Below are 18,467 nucleotides of genomic sequence, written 5' to 3' on the forward strand. Positions count from 1 at the left end.
TTGGACATTTTGTTTTTGTGCTTGTAGTTGTCAGTGCTCAAAGTCACAGGGTCACCCAGACTTGATCATCAGTATGCATTCTTTATGATGGCCCAGCTTGGTACTTTCTTATCCACTCTGTTGGAGACGATGTCCCCATTGCTTTCCATTAAAAAGATTATAGGGAGCTGATGAGGTTGATAAAACAGGATGACGCTGAGTAGGGATGTCATGATGTGAAATTTTGGTGCCACTAATATTGTCAATATCACAGTGTTAAGGTTTTTATGATACTATACTATTGATACTATAGAAGGAAAAAGACACGACAGGCAATATATAGCTAATAATATAACTAATGAACTAAATTATTTATTATTATCATCAACTATATCCAGTTAGTTTGTATAGTGAAACGTTAGTTGCCTTATTGTGGAAGGTTGCTCTGTGAATTTGTGTTTCTTGTCATCATAAGCAGTGTATCTGAATGGGACTTTTATTGTGAAAGTCTTACGAAGTAAGCGAAGCGTTGACTAGTTGTGAAAAAATAAACGGGCATACTATCCTGGTTCAAACTAACATTCTTCATGTCCTAATTATACGCATTACCTCTCAGTATAGGTGAATTAAACTCTTGGCTACATTCATAATGGTTAATAGGAAGAGAGAGAGAGAGAGAGAGAGAGAGAGAGAGAGAGAGAGAGAGAGAGAGAGAGAGAGAGAGAGAGAGGGGTGTGTGTGTGTGTGTGTGTGTGTGTGTGTGTGTGTGTGTGTGTGTGTGTGTGTGTGTGTGTGTGTGTGTGTGTGTGTGTGTGTGTGTGTGTGTTTCAGCAGGTCAGAAACCGAAAGGAAAAAAAGATTTCTCCTCTCACTGTGAACTCCTCCGATGGAGTTTTTTACCCTGCGTTGGTGGAAATAAGGCTGCAAAGTCAGTTCCCTCTCACCAACTAATGTAAACTAAACTGACGCGGGAGAAGCAGGACACCATAGTAAGATATCATAGTTTTGGTCAAATTGGTTAATCCCGACATCCCTAAAGCTGAGTAGCTGGTTCTGTGATAAGTTGAAGTTTATGTCGAAATTTGTGAGGGAGACCAAAAAGAGGGGAGTTACAGTAATCAATGCAGGATGAAACTAGGGTGTGAACGAGAATGGGGGGACAGGGGGGGAGGCGATTAATGTCACGTAGATGGAAGTATGCAGACCGGGTAACATTATTGATCTGAGCTTGGAAAGATAGTGTGCTGTCAAGGATGACACCCAGACGCTTAACCTGAGGGGAGGGAGAAACTAAAGAATAAATCTAGTCCATCCAATATTATGATTCTAGTTTATCTAATCTATCTAATAGTTCTAGAAATCCATCTGCCTGTCTGTATGTGGCTAGCTTATCTCAAGTATCATTCTTCTCATTGTGGGGTGTGTATTGTTAAGAGCCGAAGGAAGTGCATTGTTGAATTTGGTGGAATTTGGACATGCAATAATTAATAGGCATCCAGCGCTTTGTAGCAGTGGCACCTGGGACTCAACATAAGGAACGTTGTCAATCACAAAAACAGATGGCACGCAGATGGCAGCGACAGCTCATTCTCCACTTCAGGTAGTGCTTCACTGAACTTTGAATAAACAGGTGAACTGCTCTTTGTCCAGCAGTGGTGTTGCAGCTTCAGAGTTCTGTGGACAGAGTCCTGCAGCTGGTCTTTACTCACCATGGCTCAATTACAGCAGGTCATTTAACAGTTTCAGAAAGAAAACTGGATCCAGAATATCTGTGAAGGACAAAATGTCTTTTTACAACCACCTTTAACCCTTTTGAGGGGTGAGAGGTTGATACTCAAAGAGTGGAGTGTCACTTTAAATCCAAAAGTAACACTAGACTGAAAATATGTACAATTTTAATAAAGGTATTAATGCAGTATGTAATCTTTTAAAAGCTCATCAGATTCAGAGTCATTTACTGCACGTATGTCTGCACATTTTAGATTTTCATGCTGCTTAATTCTCTACTTCTGTTATGGCTTCAGATGTGTTAAAACTAAAAGGTATTGAGGATGAAAGTTTCTTTTCTCTGGAGCAGTAATTTCATTTATTGTAGGAACAAATAAGAGTACTAGGAATTTGGTGGAAGAACCAATACATGGTGCAGAAAGTGGCCTCAAATTTTTTGCAGATGATTTTTTTGTTTGTTTGTTCTAAATATAGAACAAGATGTTAAATATCCTTGTATGTTTGAAGCACTTCTGCACAATTTAGGTTTCCAACTACCAGTAGATGTAATCAGGTGTTAGTGGCCACCAGCGGATGTTAGGGACATAACTTCCCTTAGCACCCTAGCATCATGACATGTTTTGGCCTTGTAATCAATGATACAGGCAGAACTTGAGGGTACGCTGAGTGTAAAGGTAAATCTGACTGGTTACTGGCTTGTATGGCAGTACTATGAAAGTCATGTGGCCCGCTCAGTAGATCAGACATCATTACCTCTAAGCCTTTTTAAAGTAATTGCTTTCCCATTTTATAACACAGGGCAAGATGGAGAATATCCCTCGTATGTTCTACTACACTCTAATTAATGCCTACCACCAATTGATGTTATCAGATGTTAGTGACCACCAGCGGATGTTATGGACATATCTTCAGTTGTGTAATTTAGACCCAATTCCGCTTAACTCCCCTTGGCTCTACCCCTACCCCTTGTTTTCAAGGGTTATCTTGCCCCTTGAAACAGAGTCACAAGGGGTAGTGGTTGAAATCTTCCCCTACGAATTGGGACAGCCCTTCAAGAAGCCGTTACATCATTAGTAGTCGTCGCGAAAACCTGACACGTCATCAGTAGTCGATGCGAAAATATGGGATCATCATGCAAAAAAAGATCGCTAGCATGCTAACGCTAGCGTGCGCGTGATCTTTTTTTCTAAGGTTGTTGGGAAAAAAGCGACCATAATACATTGAAATGATATTAAACTAAGATATAACAATCTTTATTGTAATTTTTAAATCCTTAATAATGGAGAAAATTCTACATTTGTGGGTCTCTCTCCCAGCTTGCTGGTGATTCGCAAGGCATTCTGGGTACCCCTCCGTCTGAAGTGAGGGTCTGAAAAATCTCTGTTTGCATACTGCAGCCTTTTCATCTCATTCGCTTCAACAACATTATCCTCCCAGGGTACTGTCAATTTTACAAAGTAGACGATGCGCAGGGTGTTAAAACATGATTATCAGGTCAGGTCTTAGGGTGGTAGTGACAATATGTGATGGTAAGTCGCTGGCCCACGTCCAACAACATCTCCCAGTCTCAGGCTTGCTCCAACTGACCACTCCTTGCTTGTCGAGTTGCTTCTTTTGGTGTCCATTTCCGTCCTGTTGTCAGTGATGGTCCAACAGCCCATATAGATTTGTCATGGGACTCTGAGAGGGTCATCTCCAGCCTTGTTTTGGTGCATTTAATCTCCTCTACAAAACCTGAAATAGGCAGCTCGAGGATGCCGTGTCCATACAGGCCGATGTTGCTCAGATCTCTTGGGACTCCTAACCACTTTCTCACACACACTTGCTTATTGAGATGCTTCTTGAATTTGATGGATTGATCCTCATTCTGGCCCATGTGATATTGTCTTCGTAGTTTCCCTAGCAACCGTCTGGTGCATGGTGCTGTTGTGGTCAGGGTTTTCATGTCGTCCATGTAGGGCCTGGTTGGTGTTTGTCGCTCACCACCTACTACCCATTTTAAAGCTCTGATGATCACCTCCAAGGTGAACGATAGTGGGGAGATGCCATGATGCCCTCCTCGAGACACTGCCATATGGTGGTAAAATCTGGTGTGGTGAAGCAGAATTGCAGATCTTTGAAGTAGGTTTTAATACAATTTGTGATGGGCTCTGGTACTTTGAAGAAGTCAAAAGCAGCCCAGGGGACACTGTGGTACTGACCTAAATGCATTAGCGAGATCAAGGAAGATGACATCTCTATTCTCACTCTTGGCTGATTGTATTTTGATGCCAGATCATGCTAGCTTGTCAGCCTTTGGGCAATGACGCTAAAGAAGCTCTTGCCTTCTACATTGAGGAGACTGATGTTTGAGGATTCCTCCTCTTTTGGTATCAGTACTCCTCCAGTTCTGCACCAGGCTTTGGGTAATGTTTGCTTCACCCATGCCACTCATTAATTTCCACAAGAATTGTAGAACATCTGGAGCCTTTTTGTATACCCTGTATGGGACACCGTTCGAGTCAGGGACTAGTGACGATCTTGCTATCCTCACTGTGTTCTCCAGTTCTTTCAATTTCGGAGGGCTCACATCCATTTCAGAAGGAGTAGCTATCGGATCATGTCTCTTTGGATCAGAGTGTGTTCTTTCCAGGTGCTTCAAGGTCTTCAGGGTCCCTCCCTTCTTTGTGGTGAAGAGAGATTTCATGAACTTGAAGTGGTCTTTCAAGAAACACGTTTTTCGCTTGTTCTCTTCTTTTCCGAGCCGTTAACTGAAGCCTTAACAGTGTCATAGGTTAAAAACGGACAGACTTTAAATGAGTTTCTGCTCACTGTACCAGTCTAACCCTTTAAGCATAACCGCAGCTTAAGTTTAAAAAAGCTGCTGTGTTTCATGTCGTCATGTTCACTAAAAGTTTCTGCATCACAAATGTTTGGAATAATAGAAGAAACCCCTTTTAGGACAGCTCTGATTCCGGAAGTAAATTGCCAAGTCATTTTCTCCACAGACGTTTCAGAAAATAAAAAGATACTTTCAAGCCTGGATCCAGGCAGACCAGCTACGAGATGAATCGTGATCATAAAACATTTGATTCTGAACAGAAAAAATTGGAAAACAAAAGAAAGAAAGCAAAAGTTACAAGACTGTGATCATAAATATTTAAATAGTGAAGGAACTACACATCCCATAAACCATTGCATTTGATCCCTTTTCAACAACTTCCAGCAGCTTCTTCTTGAATTTAATCTTGTTGTGATTTTCACCTTTTGGACTCTTTCCTCATCTCTTAAACTGCAGCACATTAGAAAGAGAAATCATGGCTGCTCTGTTGTAAACATTATATAACCCTAAATAATCTGATCATGGCCATCATGATTTTCAATTGGTTAGAGTATTTTTTCTTGATTGAACTTGCGCTTCGCTTAATTTTTGGACATATACTTGAGGATTTACTGCTTTTCTATATCAAATATGCTTATTTTACAGTTTTGTATTTAGATTTTTTTGAAAAGGATAATAAGATGTTGAAACATGATCGTGGGCGGCGTATAGCGCACCTGATAGAGATGCCACCCCATGCTACTATGTGCCTCTGTGGCAGCCCGGGTTCAATTCAGCCCTTTGCTGAGTGTCGTTCCCCTATTCTCCCTGGCCGCCATTCACCACTAGACTCTCTCTCTTTCCTATCAAATAAAGGCCATAAAAAACATACAAAAACTGGGAAAAATAACATAACTGCCATGCATAACATTTCAACGTTTGATCATTTAAATGATGAAACAAAAAGACTGTCACATTCATTGTCATCATTAGTTGAGGACATGACAGGAGGATTTTAAGGAAATGAAATGGACAGTGAGGGTGACATGTCGTGGGCCTGCAAAAAGGACCCTGCAGCTGAGATTTAGAATGAGAGTCGATGGTCGTTCAGATGAGTCACACTTAAAGTGTCGATGCTGTAATGAGCCGAGCGGGTGTGATACCAAGCTTGACACAGAGCTGTCGACTCGCTAAAGGCGGTAAGGTCAGAGGGGATGGACGGGGTTGATGTGGCATCGCATAGCAGAAGATTGCTGACTGTCATACTCAGGACTTTTCGACACAACTGCTCCACAATGTGTTTACATCCCCAAAACTTCAGACAGCTCTCTTACTGCTGCCTGCTGCAACTGCTCAGGAGGAGGAGCAGTGATTTGACTCAGAGAGCACTCAGGTATTCAGCTGAGTAATGATGAGTGTGACAAAATAAGAGTCCAACCGAGCCTGAAAAACAACGTCTTCTTTGTAATATCTGAACAGTAGTTGTGTTGTTTTTGCTGAGCACAGTCTGCAGATTTATTTACTGCTTTGAGGGTGTATGACACCACATCCTGGAATACACCCACATAGGGACACAGCAATCAACAAGCACATACACATTATTGTCTTTCCATAGTTGTGAGGACACTCATTGTAATATTGCAGTCCTCAGCTCCTTTATCTAACCTTAATCATCAACTAAATACCTAAACCCAACCGCAAATCTAACACTTAACTAACCCTAACACAAAAAAACAAGTTTTAAGCCTTTTCAGTTTTGAGGACAGGCCAATATGTCCTTAAAAGGGTAGGGTTAGGGTTAGGGTTAGTCATGTCACCAAAACCAAAGTTGAATTGCCTTACCCTAACCTAACCCTAACCTTTGCCTAAGCTACTTTTAAACATAACCAGAACCAGAACCCAACCCTTAAAATATGTCTTCACTTTAAGATATAATGATTTACGTTATGGGGACTTGCTTTTTGTCCCCATAGGAAAGACAAGTCTCCATAATGTATATGTGTTTAACAAATTTAGGTCCCCACAACAAAGGTAACACCTGGACCATACAGACACAGACACACACACGCACGCACACGCACACGCACACACACGCACACACACACACACTTCAAGCTGCTTATTGAATGGCTAACACACTACAACACACACTGAATTGTTCTGCAGGTTGTAAATAAATCCTTGTACTTATTTATGCAGCCATGCTAATTGCTCGGTTATTTATTGCTAAAGGTTTGATGGGTTTTTTCTTCAGTAGTTTAAGACCCAGAGGAAAACTGCGCATCCGGTGATGCCGACACTCTGCTCTATGACAGTAAACAGACCTCTGCAGCATTCACAGTTTGAGTCTGCAGTTTCACAGACAGCTCCACAGTGGCTGGAGGAGAGATGCGTGTCCCATGGTGCAATGCTGCAGAAACCGCCTCAACCTATGGAGATTCGTTGCGTCAAAACATGTCTCTGCTGTTTCTAGATTTGAACCTTGTACCAGAGCTGCACACTGATTCTCACTCACCCCGCTCTATGTGCTCTTTGGCGGCTTCCAGCTGCTGCTCCGTGCCGATCTCCCCGATAACTATCAGCATGTAGTAGCCGCCCCGGTTGAATGGCACCCCTCGCCGCCGTCTCCCTCCACCTCGCCGGCACCGTAGTCGCTCCTCGGACCCCGGCGGCGGCGGCGCGCTGAAGCCCTCGTCCTCTTCCACAACCGGGAGCGCAGCTCGCACCGGGATCTCCATGGTAACAACCCGTGGAGCCGACGCCGAGGCTGACTCCATCGCCATGACAACCACCGGTGCGATGAGAGGGGTAGAGTGCGGTAATGCTGGTGGTGGTGGTGGTGGTTTGGGGGGGTCAGAAAGAATTTCCGGCGGAGCTTTCACAATAAGAGCCCTTTATAGACTGTGAGACCACAGACTATATATTATATAGAGATACATCTTTATATATTAAGAATATATATATATATATGTGAGCCGACAACAGACTGTATACAAAGACATATCTTTAATATAATCTTTATATATACAGATAAAAGATATATTTTTTATATATCTGTGAGCCGACCACAGACTGTATATAAAGATACTGTATATACCTCTTTTCACACCTGTTAAATGCATGGTCAGTAACCAGTTACTAAGGAGCAAACTACCAAAATAATAAAAGCAGCAACACAGTCACAGTCTTTTATTTCATGCCACCATCTCATATAGATTCTGCATTACTGGATTGCTCAAATTATTGACCCAGGCCTCTGTACTTTGATTCAGTGAAATGGTACAAAAATTAATAAAAACGGATTGTAAATTAATGTTTATTTATTAATGTTCCTGTTGTTCAGTGGCAGGTTTCACCTCGATCTGAAAGATGAACTGGCTACCGAGAATGATAAAATGCAATTATATACAATATTATTGAACAATATTTAAACCCAATATTCACAAAGCCAGTCAATAACAAGAATTAAACTTTTCCCCTGAGGTTTGCCTGAAGCAATGTACGGGCACAGCACTGAGGCTCATGCTTAGAATGTGTATAAAGATGGATGACAGCATAGCTCCTCAATAGTCAAGCCAAAACATCTTGATGGCTGGCTGCAGTATGGGCCATAAACCCCGCCTCCTATGTGTTAGTTGATGGGACATTCGCCTGAATAAAAGTATTTAAAGTAACCCATAAATACAAAATTTTGAAGACGGTTCCTATCATTTAAGGCAGTTCTTATAACACTGATGTTTGGTCATTTTTTTCAGGTAAATTTGGTTTCAATTTCTTATTTAATGATATCAAAACTGGGAGAAATGAATTAATTTATGGCTGAAACCGACTCATGAATTGCCTGCAATATGTATCACCTTGACCTTAACACCGTGGCTCCATTTCCCATCAGCACAAGATGGCAGAGTTCGTATCTGGGATATTTTTGCTTTATTTCTGGATAGTGGGAGGGAATGGAGACTCATAGTCCAACGGTAGCCGAGCGAGGCTGAGAATCGATTCAGAGTAAGTGCATGGCGTTGAGGAGTTTACAAACAAAATATCTGTTGGTTTCTTGGTCACTTGACTCTCAAGGACATTTTTGTGACAAAGGTGTCAGGAACTGACAGGGGAAGGTAGAGACCCAAAACAGAGCTAGAAGAGACTGAATATCATTGCAGGCTTAACTCATTACTTGTAATATTTTCTGTAAAAAAATGGCATGGTATGTACAACTAAAACAGTATTCTAGGTTTTTTTGTTGTCTTTCGCATTACAGTGGACAGGACGGCAGATGCAAGTTTCTGACTTGAAATACTATTCAAGTCCTCTTTCAGCTTATAACAAAAATTGGACTGCCACAATGTTTACTTCAACAGCCAAAATTTAAGACACATGCAGCTGATAAAACAGGCCAGTAAGAGGTTAATTCGATTTGTATCGACCTCTTAAAGCAACACCCACTAATTTGAATCTCTTAATGTTCTTGTCAATGCATGCTCTCATCTGCTAGTTTATTAGGAGTACCTAACTAATGCACACTAATGCAACAGTCCTGCAATGAATGGTGCCATTTAGATGTGTTACATTACATAGAGGTGTACACAAGTTTTTGTGAACCAAGGTTTTATATCAGTGAGCGTAGAGTAAACAACAGAAACACCTCTGTGTATGTCCACACACCACAAACGACAGCATCCAAAAGGATCATTAAATTGAGCCAAAACTTGTGTAAAGCAGTTTAAACAAAAAAACAAAATCAGTTCGGATTTATTGGCAGACTGCATTAGGTTGTATGTACTCAATACATTTGCAACTGTGTGCATGTTTCAGTGCAGTGACTGGGGGGGATCAATGCCCCTGTTTGTTACACCAGACAGAAGGACTGCACTGCACTAATATACTCCCTGGCATTTAGCAAGTACTGTATATCCTGTCATGCACACAAACCCTATATTGACATAATACTGCATTATACTACTGTACTGTTATGTAAAATGTACATGTTCCATACAATAAGGATTACATAAAGAGCCAGAGGTTGATGGTAATTTAACAAAATTGTGTTGGTAATAGCTAATTCAATTCTTAAAATTTGTGATCCAGTCAGCATTGTTTGCAACAGACACTGCCAGAAAGAAAAACTGAATAAATAAACTGTATATAAGGACATAAATACAGAAACATTATAAAGCTAAATCATGTTTGTTTGTTTTTTTACTGCTAGTTTCTCTGTCAGTGAGTCAGCACTTCACTTCACAGAGCCCCCGCACCACAGCCATGCTTCCCTCTAGTGGTAATAAACCAGCATCTCAACTTACTACAAGTTCTTGGACGACGTAGACCACAATAGATCTATAGGTTATGGCTGAGAAAAGGTATAATTATACAAATGTATGGCGCCAAATCAAGGCCAATAGTTTTGATCATTTGAAAAAAAAAATTGAATGTATTACTGTTTTTTGGGGGGTTAAATGTATATTTGATTTAGTTCTGGAATAGTTTTGAATAAAATATTAATTTTCAATTTTCACTTTCATATATATTTTGGTTTTTAATCTTTTTTTCACTTTCAGACTTAGGTCCTTGATCTGGCGTGGGGGGCGTGGTATCAACTGAGAAGGCCGTGCCATCTTCAGTGACAGCATAACAAAGGGTGACTCAACACTTTCTATGCACCATATTCACATAATTGGCAGTGGAAAAACTGACGCCTGTGACCAAGTTCTGTTTAGCAAGCTGTTTTAGACCATAGTTGGCACGAATCACAGTATAAGACCAATAAACTATGCCAGATTGTGCCGTTCAACAACCACACTTTCATATTTGACATTTCGCACTTGCACGTAGCACTGTGCACGTAGCATGGTATCCAATTGAGATGGCGTCCGCTCCACCCGGACAAGGTGCATTCAGGGACCGTCGGGAACGCTTTTGTACGCTAGCTTAGACAATTCTAGTGAACTTTTAGCATAGACTGTATATAAAAAGACTGTTTGGCTTAAAACACAGTGTGTGAGTCATGCAAGTTGGGGCCCAACTTGCATGACTCCACCTGGAGCGGAAGGTCCCGTGAGGACAGCCATACCTTCTGTCCTTGTTTGTATTTGGGAGCCGGGCTGCATCAGTGGTTGGCCAACCGCTCGTTCCTGGCGGCCGTGCGGACTAATGCTGCCCGAGCCTTCCTCCAGATCTTACGGCAGTGGCGCAGGTGAGACTGAACGGAGGGGAGGGCCACAAACTCCTCCTGGGAAGGAAACAAAGGGGGTTGGAAAGCATACATGACAGTGTAAGGTGTCATACCTGTGGCAGAGCTGGTGAGGGAGTTATGCGCGTATTCCACCCAGGCCAAGTGGGAAGTCCATGATGAGGGATGTCGGGCAGAGACCCAGGGTAGGGCTGCTTCCAGGTCCTGGTTGGTCTGCTCGGTCTGCCCGTTGGTCTGAGGGTGATAATCGGAGGAGAAGCTCACTGACACCCCCACCGCCTGGCAGAAAGCCTTCGAAACCTGGGACGTAAACTGGGGCCCTCGTTCTGACACAGTATCCCGGGATAGACGTGTAGCCGAAAATATGCTTGGTTACGAGCTTGGCGGTCTCCAGGGCTAAGGGGAGCTTGAGAAGAGGTATAAAGTGCACACCTTTCGAGAAACTATCCACTATGGTGAGTGTGGTAGACATTTGATAATGACAGTTGATAATTACTTAATCGTTTATGTTAATAATCAAACAAAAAGGCCAAACAATGGTTCTAGCAATTTGTGATGAATATTTTGTCTATTTTTAGCAGATTAATCTAAGGTTTAATGGATAATTACACATTCCTCAGATGAGACCCCTGGTTGGATTGATTTTTATAGCCCTTTTGTTATTGTGCTTGTAGTTGTCAGTGCTCAAAGTCACAGGGTCACCCAGACTTGATACTCAGTATGCACACTTTATGACGGTCCAGCTTGGTACTTTCTTATCCCCTCTGTTGGAGACGATGTCCCCATTGCTTCCCATTAAAAAGATTATAGGGAGGAGGCTGAGCGCTGCCCTTTAGTGGAGTCGGACATTAATCTAAATGGACATGCAACAACAACGTCTCACCTTTAAAACTGTCTCTTTTGTAAAACTTACAATCACACTGTTTACTGCTAAATTGGTTGGAGCTGGAGTGGAGTGGATTCAGAGTCATTTACTGCACTTATGTCTACATTTTAGATTTTCATGCTGCTTAATTCTCTAATTCTGTTATGGCTTCAGATGTGTTAAAACTAAAAGGTATTGAGGATGAAAGTTTCTTTTCTCTGGAGCAGTCATTTCCTTTTTTGAAGGATCAAAAAAGAGTAATTGGAATTTGGTGAAAGAACCAATACATGTTGCAGGAAGGGGCCTCAAATTGTGTGCAGAAGATTGTTTTAAATATAGAACAAGATGTTGAATATCCTTGTATGTTTGAAGGTCTTCTGCGCAATTTAGGTTTCCAACTACCAGTAGATGTAATCAGGTGTTAGTGGCCACCAGCGGATGTTAGGGACATAACTTCCCTTAGCACCCTAGCGTCCTCAAATGTTGGGCCTTGTAATCAATGATACAGGCAGAACTTGAGGGTACGCTGAGTCTAAAGGTAAATCTGACTGGTTACTGGCTTGTATGGCAGTACTATGAAAGCCATGTGGCCCGCTCAGTAGATCAGACATCATTACATCTATGCCTTTTTAAACTAAATGCTTTCCCATTTTAGAACACAGGGCAAGATGGAGAATATCCCTCGTATGTTCTACTGCAGTTGATGTTATAAGATGTTCGTGGGACATATCTTCAGTTGTGTAACTTAGCGTCATCAGATGTTTCGGCCTTTTAATCACAAGACACCCTCTTCTCAGGCAGGCCCACCATAGGTTGATCAGACCTGGGTGCATGTCCCTAGCATCTTGGGGCCCAGTTGAATCTTTCCTCCTGTCCAGACCCATTGGCTTCAGAGTTCTGTAGTGTGTGATGTTTCTCTTATGGTCTGGCGGAGGGCTAATCCATGGATCCCCAGATCTTTGAGCAACCTGATGGTGGATGTTGCAAGGATGCAAGGAAACCCCTGCAGCCATCCTCCACAGGTCAAACTAATGCTATCCACCCACAGTGCTCTGCCTCAATTGCCATGTCTGCATACCGCAGCCTTTTCATCTCATTCGCTTCAACAACATTATCCTCCCAGGGTACTGTCAAAACATGATGGACAGCTCTTAGGGTGGTAGTGACAATATGTGATGGTAAGTCGCTGGCCCACATCCACCAACATCTCCCAGTCTCAGGCTTGCTCCAACTGACCACTCCTTGCTTGTCGAGTTGCTTCTTTTGGTGTCCATTTCCGTCCTGTTGTCAGTGATGGTCCAACAGCCCATATAGATTTGTCATGGGACTCTGAGAGGGTCATCTCCAGCCTTGTTTTGGTGCATTTAATCTCCTCTACAAAACCTGAAATAGGCAGCTCGAGGATGCCGTGTCCATACAGGCCGATGTATTACACAGATTGACCCGATGAAACTGAACAATGCCAGTACAAACACAAGCATATAATAATAATTCTGTTAAATTATTTAGATTGAGGACATCACACTTGCTTCTGAATTTAATACAATTTGTGATGGGCTCTGGTACTTTGAAGAAGTCGAAAGCAGCCCAGGGGACACTATGTGGTACTGACTCAAATGCAATAGCGAGATCAAGGAAGATGACATGTAGATCTCTTTTCTCACTCTTGGCTGATTGTATTTTGGTGCCAGATCATGCTAGCTTGTCAGCCTTTGGGCAATGATGTTGAAGAAGCTCTTGCCTTCTACATTGAGGAGACTGATGGGCCGAAATTGCCGGATGTTTGAGGATTCCTCCTCTTTTGGTAACAGTACTCCTCCAGCTCTGCACCAGGCTTTGGGTAATGTTTGCTTCACCAATGCCTCTCATTAATTTCCACAAGAATTGTAGAACATCTGGAGCCTTTTTGTATACCCTGTATGGGACACCGTTCGAGTCAGGGGCTGCTGACGATCTTGCTATCCTCACTGTGTTCTCCAGTTCTTTCCATTTCGGAGGGCTCACATCCATTTCAGAAGGAGTAGCTATCGGATCATGTCTCTTTGGATCATGGTGTGTTCTTTCCAGGTGCTTCAAGGTCTTCAGGGTCCCTCCCTTCTTTGTGGTGAAGAGAGATTTCATGAACTTGAAGCGGTCTTTAAAGAAACACGTTTTTCGCTTGTTCTTTTCTTTTCCGAGCTGTTAACTGAAGCCTTAACAGTGTCATAGGTTAAAAACTGACAGACTATAATATGAGCTTTTGCTGACTGTACCAGTGCAACCCTTTAAACAAAAACACAGCTTAAGCCCTTGGGTTTAGTTTAGCCATGATTCTAGAAGTGTAAAAGCTGCTGTGTTTCATGTGGTCATTTACACGAAAAGTTTCTGCAACACAAATAATTGGAATAACAGAAGAAACCCCTTTTAGGACAGCTCTTATTCCGGAAGTAAATTCCCAAGTAATTTTCTCCACAGACGTTTCAGAAAATAAAAAGATACTTTCAAGCCTGGATCCAGGCAGACCAGCTACGAGATGAATAGTGAAGGAACTACACATCCCATAAACCATTGCATATGATCCCTTTCCAACAACTTCCAGCAGCTTCTTCTTGAATTTAATCTTGTTATTTTCACCTTTTGGACTCTTTCCTCATCTCTTAAACTGCAGCATGTTAGAAAGAGAAATCATGGCTGCTCTGTTGTAAACATTATATAACCCTAAATAATCTGATCTCGGCCATCATGATTTTGCATTTAGTTAGAGAATTTTTTCTTGAACTTACACTTCGCTTAATTTTTGGACATATACTTGAGGATTTACTGCTTTTCTATATCAAATATGCTTATTAAAAATAAAAAATATGTGTTTGCTCAGACTAGAACAGAAATTGTTATTTAACTAATTTTAATTGTTTTTTAAATCTGTGCTCGAGTGTGTGTACACTTTAAGGACAAGATAAAACAGGAGTACATCAGTTAATTTTATATATTATGGTTTAAATATATAAATACATTTAAATACATTAATTAGTGATAGTTGGGTCTCACTTCATATACAGATTAAGATTTTGAATCCAAGGTATATGATGAGCCTAAAAAATATAGTGTGATTCTTTGCTTTTTAATTAACCAGCGGTGTATAAAGTACGTAAAATTAACCCCACACTGACAAATTACAGCAGTAAACAATAATATATGAATGTTTCTGAATTGTGTTGATAATACTTACAGAATTAAATTGTATGATGATATTTATTCCACAGCAAGAGAGGAACAATACGTCAATTCACATAAAATCACTTACTGCTAGCCTGGTTGCACAGACCACAGGGTGGTTAGTAACTAGAATGGTTGGTAAGTAGTATGCTCAAGATGGTGACCCTCTCTCTCATTACTACGACCTTGCCTGCAAAACATAAATGTTTCTGCTGCATCCACCATGCACTATAGGTGTGTGTGTGTGTGTGTGTGTGTGTGTGTGTGTGTGTGTGTGTGTGTGTGTGTATTTATATATGAGGGGTTGGATTGTGAAATTAAATTTGAAATTGTGTGGATAATATGTTGATGATGAATGAAATTGAATGAGAATGTGTTTCATGAAATTATGCCTGTGTCGCATTACAAGTGTTTATGTATTTTTCTTTTAACAATGTTAATATGACCATACATTCAAAATAACAATAACAAATAAAATATATAAAAATAAAATAAATATTGGGTACTGCATTTATTTGGTCTTGTTTTCAACGAAAATGTCTTTTAAAAAATTTTTTTTTTAAAGTACTTATTACAATTGGGATTTGATGCCAAATGGCAATATTTAAACATCCACCCCTCCCCCTTTAAAAAACACATATTTTTCAAAGATATCTATTATATGAGCACATTTAATTAACAAACACATCTAAACATTTTTAGCATGTTTAAGTAATAATTAATGTAATAGAGGGTTAATAATAGAAACTTTGATTTAAAATATAAATAATAATTTGCAGCACATTTGACCTGTAATAAAAACTGACTGTCCAACATTAGCGTTAGCAGAGTGAAGCTGCGGATGGCCATGTCTAATGGGAAGTAGCTGCACTTATTCTGGCTGGAGGAACATAGTGACAGGCAGGTGGAGTGACAGATAGTTGAAGCAGCAGTTTCAGTGCAGAATCCCCCCACAGACACAGAGCAGTCACAAAGGTCCTCATTTCCTCTTCCTTCAACCTTCTTAAACAGAGCAGAAGGGAACTGGTAGTAAAGGCCTAAAATAATCTAAAGCCAATAATGTCTGTGTTGTTTACTGTATGTTTTAGATGTGGTGTTGTCTTTTTTCAAGACATCCTCTCAGCTGAGGGCAGAACAACTCTAACTCTGCTCAGCAGAAATAAGTCGGAGTGAGTTGTTGGCCGGTTTCATGACGTGTCTTCACTTCTGCAACATTATCACCTTAAGAGCCGGTGTAAAAAGGAGCTATTCATCAAGAGAATGCTTACAATTTTATACAAAGATTTTTGTTATACTAAATGGATTGTAATCATAGATTGTGATAAAGAAAAAACAATTACAGCTTTAAATGAAAGCAAAGCATTTTATTAGATGCTATATCCAGTATTGAAATACAAAAGACACTGACTTCTGTTCTCCTAATACGATGCATTTCAGAGATGTGTAATTCTGTGATTTTATAATGGATGTAAGATTGAACTTTAAATTAGACACTCGTCTGTTGTAACAACACACAGATGATTTGAGATTGCAGTTAGGAACTTGAGGAAAAGCTGACATATTATATCCAAGCTGAAGTTTTAAAACAGTACATCAAGTCAAACACATTCCAAAATAAGAAATCACGCAGAAAAAAATACATCAGTACTCAGATTATTTAGGGCTTGGTGGTCTTAACGATGACTTGTGTATTGAAATTCTTCGGAGATGAAATGTTTAGAAAGTACGTGAAAATATGATCCGTTAATTACAGATACAAATGAGAGGAATGTGAATTACTTCAAACGATCGACTCTGTATGGACTAATGTCAATTTATGTATTTTATAGGGAATATCCATTTTTCATACTCAGTGTTGCTTGGTTTGCTTAGAAGCACCTCTTAAGGAAGGCCTCTGTTCGAAGATGTGACTGAAGCTACTTTGAAAAAACATTACTATTATCATAATGAAAAAAAAAAACATCAGTTTATTGCTTTGATTCAAAATAAATTAGCATCCACTTAAATGAATTAAATGAAGAATAAGACTCTAGTGATCTTAAATTACTAACAGTTGACTCACTGTAAAGCACTTCCACCAATTACATGATACTACGGTGGGTGTTAAAAAAAGCAGAATTTTGGTTCCAGACAGAAGTCAAAGACACATGTAAAAAAAATAATGGCAAAGTATTAAAGCCTGAAAGTTATGAGGGAGGCTGCTGGAACATACTTAGTATTTTTAATCATTCCAGATGTAAATGAATAGTTACAGTAAAGAGTGTTATCCAAAACTGTAAGGCCACACAGATTAACCACAGGATTTATTTCTTCTGTTGTCTCACTTGTTTCAATGATATTTGGAGTACATAAACACAAAAAAAAAAGTTTTCCAACTGGGTTCAAAAACATAAAGAAATGCTTTTCAAGACCGAAATCAAACACACAGAAACACTTCATCTTATTTATATTACATGATCAGGTTCCGCCATCAACGTGGAAAAAACACAAGCATACTGCACCCATGTGAATATACAGTATGTGACTAGCATGCCAGTACCCACACACACGCACACACACGCACACACACGCGCGCACACACACACACACACACACACACATTAGACTGAAGAGCGTTGCCAAAAAGTGCACACAAAATATACAAAGCCAGGAACCACTGAGACATCAATCAGTCAACTTCATTCCTGCTTTCCACGTGTGAATTTACTCTCCCGTTGACTGCCCTTCAATCAGTGTTGGACCAAGTCAGTCTGCAGGAGACACACCGAGTGTGAAAAGCAAAGCTAACATGGGGAATTGCATGTGCGTTGATGGTGAAAGGATAACTTAGCCTCACATAGCTCAAGGTCTATACATTATAAGGTTAAATTATAATTTGCAGCCACTTGCTCCGAAGGGCAGGAGCTGCTCCCAGAGGAATATTCCAGGAATGATCACTGCTACTTTGGTGGTCTCAGTGAACATAAACTCCCTCAATGATTCAGCATTAGTTTAGTTTAATTGTGTAAACCTTAAAAGATATAGACCTTGACCTGTTGAACGGAGCTCATCTTAGCTCGGTCTACCATTAGTTGCTTCCCTGGAAGGCTCCCTGGGCGGCGGCAGAAGCTGCACCAGCGGTGGCTGTTTGGAAGGTTTTATTGGTGAAGACGCCCTGTGAGAATTCCTGCTGGGCCTTCTGGAAACTGGCTCCAGTACGACGGTACAAGCTGTGGGTCTGAAGAGGAGAAGAGCGTGAGCTAATGACTGATGAGGGGCCCCCTGACAAATGCTGTACCCAAAATGCTGATATATGATCAAATAAGATAAGGTGGTGCAAATTTGACAATAATACCTTTAACTTTATAACGTATAACTTAACAAAATGGTGATCTTCTGATATCCCCCTTTTTAAAATGACCCATAAGCTAATATTTTAAAATTCAGATTTTATTCTTGTGAAATTATGACTTTATACTCAAAATCTCAGATTTTGTTTTTTCAACATAGTCCTAATACATCATTCTCATTCACTCGTACCAAAGCTACTCTGTGCTCATCATATAATAGAATTATCATTAAACATCATGTGAACGTCTTGTGGTTGTTATTAGAAATTGGATAATTAATATATAGCTACTGGAACTACACCTCTCTTCCAACCTTCACTCTAAACCATCATGCTACTAACTGGTCCAAATGTATACCGATCTGCATCTGAAAAGAATCCTCAC

General features: G+C 40.5%; 2 protein-coding genes and 1 long non-coding RNA gene across 5 annotated transcripts in view; 1 reads left to right on the top strand and 2 right to left on the bottom strand.

The window, feature by feature from the left end:
• LOC117763640 (microtubule-associated protein 1A-like) overlaps positions 1-7,328 on the bottom strand; it is an 81,214-nt gene extending 73,886 nt beyond the window's left edge. For all 3 annotated transcript variants that reach the window (XM_034588912.1, XM_034588910.1, XM_034588911.1), the window contains exon 1: positions 7,023-7,328. In XM_034588912.1, coding sequence (XP_034444803.1) covers positions 7,023-7,290 — 268 coding nt within the window. In that variant the 5' untranslated portion in view covers positions 7,291-7,328. The remainder of the gene's footprint in view (positions 1-7,022) is intronic.
• Positions 1-18,467, top strand: part of LOC117763709 — a 20,781-nt gene continuing 2,314 nt past the window's right edge. Inside the window, exons 1-2 of the long non-coding RNA XR_004614205.1 lie at positions 1-11; positions 8,170-8,177. This is a non-coding gene — a long non-coding RNA (uncharacterized LOC117763709). The remainder of the gene's footprint in view (positions 12-8,169; positions 8,178-18,467) is intronic.
• The window catches only part of scamp2 (secretory carrier membrane protein 2), a 13,661-nt gene continuing 11,297 nt past the window's right edge, over positions 16,104-18,467 (bottom strand). The window contains exon 9 of the mRNA XM_034589023.1: positions 16,104-17,971. Within this exon, the coding sequence (XP_034444914.1) occupies positions 17,822-17,971 (150 nt within the window). The 3' untranslated portion in view covers positions 16,104-17,821. The remainder of the gene's footprint in view (positions 17,972-18,467) is intronic.

The sequence above is a fragment of the Hippoglossus hippoglossus genome, chromosome 6 (assembly GCF_009819705.1).
Source record: "Hippoglossus hippoglossus isolate fHipHip1 chromosome 6, fHipHip1.pri, whole genome shotgun sequence".
Classification (NCBI taxonomy): Eukaryota; Metazoa; Chordata; class Actinopteri; order Pleuronectiformes; family Pleuronectidae; genus Hippoglossus; species Hippoglossus hippoglossus.